The sequence below is a fragment of the Hyla sarda genome, chromosome 6, assembly GCF_029499605.1.
Source record: "Hyla sarda isolate aHylSar1 chromosome 6, aHylSar1.hap1, whole genome shotgun sequence".
Taxonomy (NCBI): domain Eukaryota; kingdom Metazoa; phylum Chordata; class Amphibia; order Anura; family Hylidae; genus Hyla; species Hyla sarda.
Genome location: NC_079194.1, coordinates 304,704,227 through 304,712,606, shown reverse-complemented (window position 1 = coordinate 304,712,606; position 8,380 = coordinate 304,704,227). Strand labels below are relative to the sequence as shown.

General features: G+C 42.7%; 1 protein-coding gene across 1 annotated transcript in view; it reads right to left on the bottom strand.

Moving 5' to 3' along the window:
* The window catches only part of SBF2 (SET binding factor 2), a gene marked incomplete in the record, with an annotated part of 222,584 nt that extends 216,520 nt beyond the window's left edge, over window positions 1-6,064 (bottom strand). Inside the window, 3 exon segments of the mRNA XM_056528207.1 lie at window positions 4,179-5,067; window positions 5,111-5,385; window positions 6,017-6,064. Coding sequence (XP_056384182.1) covers window positions 4,179-5,067; window positions 5,111-5,385; window positions 6,017-6,064 — 1,212 coding nt within the window.
* Between the last annotated feature and the right edge of the window lie 2,316 nt (window positions 6,065-8,380).

Sequence of the window (8,380 nt, the reverse complement as noted above, 5' to 3'; positions counted from 1 at the left end):
TATATATATATATATATATATATATACAGAGGAGAGGAGATCTATATATATATATATACAGAGGAGAGGAGATCTATATATATATATATATACAGAGGAGAGGAGATCTATATATATATATACACACAAAGGGAATAAACGTGTATAGCAAAACCTGTGTTACTGCAATATATATATACAGAGGAGAGGAGATCTATATATATATATATATACAGAGGAGAGGAGATCTATATATATATATACACAAAGGGAATAAACATGTGTATAGCAAAACCTGTGTTACTGCAATCCTTTCCTGTGAGAAATACTTCATTTTCTTGAAAAATTTCAGGGGGGACAACATTTACGGCCGTGACTGTATAAATACAAAAGCCCCAATTTGATGTCAATAAAAAGTACGACTCGTCCCATTGAAAAATCTATACATGTATGGCTATTTTAAATAGTAAAAACATAAACAAAAAAAATTACATCACTTAGCCATAATAACCACTCAGGGTGCGTAAAATTTGCCACACATTGTTTTTTGGAGGCCGATTTGAACCCCCTCGTGAAGTCTTGCCACACCCCCTCCATTCATGTCTAAGGGAGGGGGCGTGACAGCCGTCACATCCTCTCCCATAGGCATGAATGAAGGGGCGTGGTGTTACGTCATGAGGGGGCGTGGCCATGACATCACGTCTTGGAGGCAGCGCCCGGCACAGAATACCAGGGGCTGCACCGAGATCGCAGGAGTCCCAGCTGCGGGACCCCTGCGATTATACATCTTATCCCCTGTCCTTTTGGATAGGGGATATGATGCATAAGGTTGAAATGCCCCCTTAAAGGGGTACTCCAGTGGAAACCTTTTTTTTTTGTTTGTTTTTTTATCAACTGGTGCCAGAAAGTTAAACAGATTTATAAATTACTTCTATTAAAAAATCTTAATCCTTCCAGTACCTATTAGCTGCTGAATACTACAAAGGAAATTCTTTTCTTTTTGAAACACAGAGCTCTCTGCTGACCTCACGAGCACAGTGCTCTCTGCTGACACCTCTGTCCATTTTAGGAACTGTTCAAAGCAGCATTTGTTTTATATGGGGATTTTCTCCTACTCTGGACAGTTCCTAAAATGGACAGAGATGTCAGCAGAGAGCACTGTGGTCATGATGTCAGCAGAGAGCTCTGTGTTCCAAAAAGAAAAGAATTTCCTCTGTAGTATTCAGCAGCTAATAAGTACTGGAAGGATTAAGATTTTTTTTTTAATAGAAGTAATTTACAAATCTGTTTAACTTTCTGGCACTAGTTGATTAAAAAAAAAAAAGTTTTCCTTCGGAGTACCCCTTTAAGGCCCTATTCACACCAATTCCGCTTCCGCTTTTGAGGTTTTTGTGCTTAATTGGTGCGGAATCCAAGCGGAAATTCTGCAGAAGTGTGAATGGGACTATGAACTCCCATAGAAGTGTATTGGGCTTTCATTTGAGGTGGAATTCCACTTAGGAAATTCTGCCGTGTGAATAGGGCCTTTCCTGTTTTGTTGGGTTGCGTGCCAGAATTTGGCGCATTGGGCCACAAATTGTGTCTGAGCTAGAATTTGTGACCAGAAAATAAAAAAAAATAAAAAAAAAAAAAACAACCAACTCTCCATTATAGTTTACCCCTTAAGGACACAGGAAATTTTATTTTTGCATTTTAGTTTTTTCCTCCTCGCCTTAAAAAAAAATCACAACAATTTTATATTTCCATCCACGGACCCATATAAGGGCTTATGTTTTTTTCATGACTAATTGTACTTTGTAATGACTCGTGTTATTTTACCATGAAATGTACGGCGCAACCCAAAAAAATATTATTGAAAAATGAAAATATTAATGAAAAATTTAATTGAAAAGAAAACAGAAATTTTGCAAATTTTGGAAGGTTTCGTTTTCACGCCATATACTTTACAGTAAAAATGAAATTTTTTTTTTATTCTGTGGGTTGATAAGATAAAAATTATACCCAAGGTTACATACTTTTCTATTATTGTACTGCTTTAAAAAAAAAAAAAAAATAATTTAAATTGCCCTATTTTGAACACCTATAGCTTTCTCATTTTTTTGTATACGTGGCTGTATGAGTGCATATTTTTTTGCGCCGTGATCTCTAGTTTTTATCGATACCACTTTTGCGTGTATATGAATTTTAATAGTTTTTTATAAAATGTTTCTGGAATATGATGTTACAAAAAAAGCAGCAATTTTGAACAGTTTTTCTTTTCACGTTTACGCCGTTCACCGTATGGCATCACTAACATTATATTTTGATAGTTCAGACATTTACGCACGCGGCGGTACCGAATATGTATAAAATATGAATAATTTTTTACGCTTTTTGGGGTAAAATGGGAAAAAGAGGAATTCTTTATTGGGGGAGGGGATTTTTCACATTTTTTTTTTTTTACTTTTTTAACAATTTTTTTTTTACACTTTTTATGTTCCCACTGGGGACTATTTTTTGCAATCTTTAGATATCGTAGAATCTTTTGCGTAGGCATAGCATTGATCAATGTTATCAACAATGTATTTCTCTGGTCTGCTGAAAAGCAGACCAGGGAAGCAGACGCCGGGAGGATGGATTCAGGTGAGGGGACCTTCGTCCGCCATCTTGGATGATCGGATACCCGCAGCAGTGCTGCAGGCGATCCGATCATCCATTCAAAGTGCTGCATTGCCACAGATACTGTGACAGCTGCCGGGACATGCCGTGCACTGTTCCGGTGTTTGCGTCATGTATAGGACGTACATGTACGTCCTGGTGTGTTAAGTACCAGAACACCAGGACATACATTTGCGTCCTATGTCGTTAAAGGGGTACTCCGTCCCTAGACATCTATCCCCTATCTAAAGGATACGGGATAAAATGTCTGATCGTGGGGGTGCTGCAGCTGGGACCCCCGCAATCTCTGTGCAGCACCCAGCGTTCGTTTAGAATGCTGGGTGCTGGTAGCAGGAGTTGTGACGTTACGACCACGCCCCTCGTGATGTCACACCACGCCCCCTCAATGCAAGTATATGGGAGGGGGCGTGGTGGTCGCCACACCCCCTCCCATAGACTTGCATTGAGGGGGCGTGGTGACGTCACCAGGGGCATGGTCGGGACATCCCAACCCCCCCTCCCACTCCAAGCATTCAGAACAAAATGTCCCGAACGATGGCGCAGTGGAGTACCCCTTTAAGGGGTTAAAGGGGCGTGTCCCCAACAAAAATAAATACATAAATCCCAACATATTTATTAATGTTTTCACAGAAAATGTGGTGGATTTGAGCTCTGGAAAACCCGACAGCCCAGAGCAGGTGTAGAAAAAGCTAAATGTAAGGAAAAGTGCAGGGACACCTCCACTCCACTCTTATGCTTTTCCACATAAAGGTGCGTAATTCCAGCCAAATGAAGCGGACGCGGAATTACGCATCTTTCTGCATATATGCGGAATTTCGGCAGAATTCATGCGGAAATTCAGCATTAATTCTCCATGCACGGAAATAGGTGCTTTTCATTCATTGCTATTGTTAACTTTGGTGCGGAATCTGCACAAATTCTGTGTGAACTCCGCACGAAATTCGCATCACTTCCCCATTTGCTGAGAAAAAATCGGCCCATTTACTCCAATTCCGGAAAGACCATTGCGGAGATTCTGTCAAGTCTACCGCATCATGGAGAAGACTTCATGATCATAGTGTATATAGATCCTGCCGAAAATGAGATCATCGCTGCGCCGCACTATTATAACCTCAGGTCACTTTGTAATTGGATGCTGTAGATTTGATCATGTAAATTTGATGCTGTGATGTTGCGGATTTAATGCTGAGATGCTGTAGATTTGATGCTGCAGATATGATACTGTGATGCTGCAGATTTGAAGCTATGATGCTATAGATTTTATCCTGCGGATGTGATGGAGAGTTGATTTTGCAGCGATGCTGCAGATGTGATGCAGGGATACTGATGATTTGAAGCTACAATGCAGTAGATTTTATTCTGCGATGCTGCGGATTTCATGCTGCAGTGTAGCTGATTTGATGATGTGATGCTGTTGATTTAAGACTGCAAAGCTGCAGATTTAAGACTGAAATGCTGCAGATTTTATGCGCAGATTTGATTCTAAAATGCTGCAGATTTGATGCTGCAGATTTGATTCTGAAATGCTGCATATTTGATGCTGCATATTTGATTCTGGAATGCTGCAGATTTGATGCTGCGGATTTGATGCTGTAGATTTGATGCTGTAGATCTGATGCTGTAGATTTGATGCTGCATATTTGATGCTGTAGATTTGATGCTGTAGATTTGATGCTGTAGATTTGATGCTGTAGATCTGATGCTGTAGATCTGATGCTGTAGCTTTGATACTGTAGATCTGATGCTGTAGATTTGATGCTGTAGATCTGATGCTGTAGATTTGATGCTGTAGATTTGATGCTATAGATCTGATGCTGTAGATTTGATGCTGTAGATTTGATGCTGTAGATCTGATGCTGTAGATTTGATGCTGTAGATTTGATGCTGTAGATCTGATTCTGTAGATCTGATGCTGTAGATCTGATGCTGTAGATTTGATGCTGTAGATCTGATGCTGTAGATCTGATGCTGTAGATCTGATGCTGTAGATCTGATGCTGTAGATTTGATGCTGTAGATTTGATGCTGTAGATTTGATGCTGTAGATTTGATGCTGTAGATCTGATGCTGTAGATTTGATGCTGTAGATTTGATGCTGTAGATTTGATGCTGTAGATTTGATGCTGTAGATCTGATGCTGTAGATTTGATGCTGTAGATCTGATGCTGTAGATCTGATGTTATAGATCTGATGCTGTAGATTTGATGCTGTAGATTTGATGATGTAGATCTGATGCTGTAGATCTGATGCTGTAGATCTGATGCTGTAGATCTGATGCTGTAGATCTGATGCTGTAGATCTGATGCTGTAGATTTGATGCTGTAGATTTGATGCTGTAGATCTGATGCTGTAGATTTGATGCTGTAGATTTGATGCTGTAGATCTGATGCTGTAGATCTGATGATTTAGATTTGATGATGTAGATTTGATGCTGTAGATTTGATGTTATAGATCTGATGCTGTAGATTTGATGCTGTAGATTTGATGCTGTAGATTTGATGCTGTAGATTTGATGCTGTAGATTTGATGCTGTAGATTTGATGCTGTAGATCTGATGCTGTAGATTTGATGCTGTAGATCTGATGCTGTAGATTTGATGCTGTAGATTTGATGCTGTAGATTTGATGCTGTAGATTTGATGCTGTAGATTTGATGCTGTAGATTTACTGTTCTGCTCAACTATATACACTGATTTTACAGCACCAAATCCTCCGCGTGTATGGTGCACGTCAATGTTCCTTCCCCCGCACTATTATACATGTCCAATGTGTCAAAAGTTTCTGACATCTGAAAATCATGTTGAAGAATTTAAGGGGAAAACTCGATAGAAATTTATTATGTAAAAAAAAAAAAAATAATAGAATCTCATATTAGTGATCAAGGTAGGAAAATCCCTCCGTATTGGCTCAGTGTTTTTCTCATTCAGAACAGGGCGCAGCGCAAGAACATTGCGCCGATATTGTCTTCTGTCCTTATTGTCACATCGTAGCCTGAAGATACATTGTTTCCACACTTCCCTATTGCTCTTGTAATCTCTTCTATTTCTATATGTCTATTATTATTTACATAGTGAGGGCTGCACACGCCCTGTAAGCTTCACTTTATTATTCTGCGCTCAGGAAAACATGTGCGCGACGTTATCTCACGGGACAGACGGAAAAACGTTTCATGTTTATCGAGCAACAGGACTGAGTTAAAGGGGACCTGTTGTTAAAGTGTTGTAACAGCTGGAGGTCCACAGTTTGGAGACCTCTGTCACTGTCCACATTATAAGTCACACTACTATTGAGAGCTTCCTCATTGTTGTGACGATGATGTCATCCACTTTCTTCTGCTGATGTCACTTACTCCGCTCTAAGAGCCAGAGGCCAATAACTCACATTCTCATCTACCTGTGTGGTTTTCTGATTCAGCCACTCAGGATTCATTTCTATTTTTGATCACAATATTTGTTGTTCCTAGATACAAACAAAGAGGTGGGGGTGGGTGACGACAGCAGGAGACAGGTGAGATGTATGGAGGGGATAGGTGAGATATATAGAGGGGACAGGTGAGATATATGGAGGGGACAGGTGAGATGTATGGAGGGGATAGGTGAGATATATAGAGGGGACAGGTGAGATATATGGAGGGGACAGGTGAGGTGTATGGAGGGGACAGGTGAGGTGTATGGAGGGAACAGGTGAGATATATGGAGGGGACAGGTGAGATATATGGAGGGGATAGGTTAGATATATGGAGGGGACAGGTGTGATATATGGAGGAGGCAGGTGAGGCGTATGGAGAGGACAGGTGAGATGTATGGAGGAGACAGGTGAGATGTATGGAGGAGACAGGTGAGATGTATAAAGGGGACAGGGGAGATGTATGGAGGGGACAGGTGAGATGTATGGAGGAGACAGGTGAGATGTATGGAGGAGACAGGTGAGATGTATGGAGGAGACAGGTGAGATGTATAAAGGGGACAGGGGAGATGTATGGAGGGGACAGGTGAGATGTATGGAGGGGACAGGTGAGATGTATGGAGGAGACAGGTGAGATGTATGGAGGAGACAGGTGAGATGTATGGAGGGGACAGGTGAGATGTATGGAGGAGACAGGTGAGATGTATAAAGGGGACAGGTGAGATGTATGGAGAAGACAGGTGAGATGTATGGAGGGGACATGTGAGATGTGTGGAGGGGACAGGTGAGAAGTATGGAGGGGACAGGTGAGATGTATGGAAGACAGGTGAGGTGTATGGAGGAGGCAGGTGAGATGTATGGAGGGGAAAGGTGAGGTGTATGGAGGAGACAGGTGAGATGTATGGAGGAGACAGCTGAGATGTATGGAGGAGACAGGTGAGATGTATGGAGGAGACAGGTGAGATGTATGGAGGGGACAGCTGAGATGTATGGAGGAGACAGGTGAGATGTATGGAGGAGACAGGTGAGATGTAGGGTGGAGACAGGTGAGATGTATGGAGGAGACAGGTGAGATGTATGGAGGGGACAGGTGAGATGTATGGAGGAGACAGGTGAGATGTATGGAGGAGACAGGTGAGATGTATGGAGGGGACAGGTGAGATGTATGGAGGAGACAGGTGAGATGTATAAAGGGGACAGGTGAGATGTATGGAGAAGACAGGTGAGATGTATGGAGGGGACATGTGAGATGTGTGGAGGGGACAGGTGAGATGTATGGAGGAGACAGGTGAGATGTATGGAGGAGACAGGTGAGATGTATGGAGGGGACAGGTGAGATGTATGGAGGAGACAGGTGAGATGTATAAAGGGGACAGGTGAGATGTATGGAGAAGACAGGTGAGATGTATGGAGGGGACATGTGAGATGTGTGGAGGGGACAGGTGAGAAGTATGGAGGGGACAGGTGAGATGTATGGAAGACAGGTGAGGTGTATGGAGGAGGCAGGTGAGATGTATGGAGGGGAAAGGTGAGGTGTATGGAGGAGACAGATGAGATGTATGGAGGAGACAGCTGAGATGTATGGAGGAGACAGGTGAGATGTATGGAGGAGACAGGTGAGATGTATGGAGGGGACAGCTGAGATGTATGGAGGAGACAGGTGAGATGTATGGAGGAGACAGGTGAGATGTATGGAGGGGACAGGTGAGATGTGTGGAGGGGGACAGGTGAGATGTATGGAGGAGACAAGTGAGATGTATGGAGGAGACAGGTGAGATGTATGTAGGAGACAAGTGAGATGTACTGAGGAGGCAGGTGAGATGTATTGAAGAGACAGGTGATATGTATGGAGGGGACAGGTGAGATGTATGGAGAAGACAGGTGAGATGTATTGAAGAGACAGGTGAGATGTATGGAGGGGATAGGTGAGATGTGTGGAGGGGACAGGTGAGATGTATGGAGGAGACAGGTGAGATATATTGAGGAGACCGTTGAGATGTATGGAGGAGGAAGGTGAGGTGTATGGAGGGGACAGGTGAGACGTATGGAGGGGACAGGTGAGATGTATGGAAGGGACAGGTGAGATGTATGGAAGAGACAGGTGAGGTGTATGGAGGAGACAGGTGAGGTGTATGGAGGAGACAGGTGAGATGTATGGAGGAGACAGGTGAGATGTATGGAGGAGACAGGTGAGAAGTATGGAGGGGACAGGTGAGATGTATGGAGGAGGCAGGTGAGATGTATGGAAGGAGACAAGTGAGATGTATGGAGGAGACAGGTGGGATGTATGGAGGAGACAGGTGAGATGTATGGAGGAGACAGGTGAGAAGTATGGAGGGG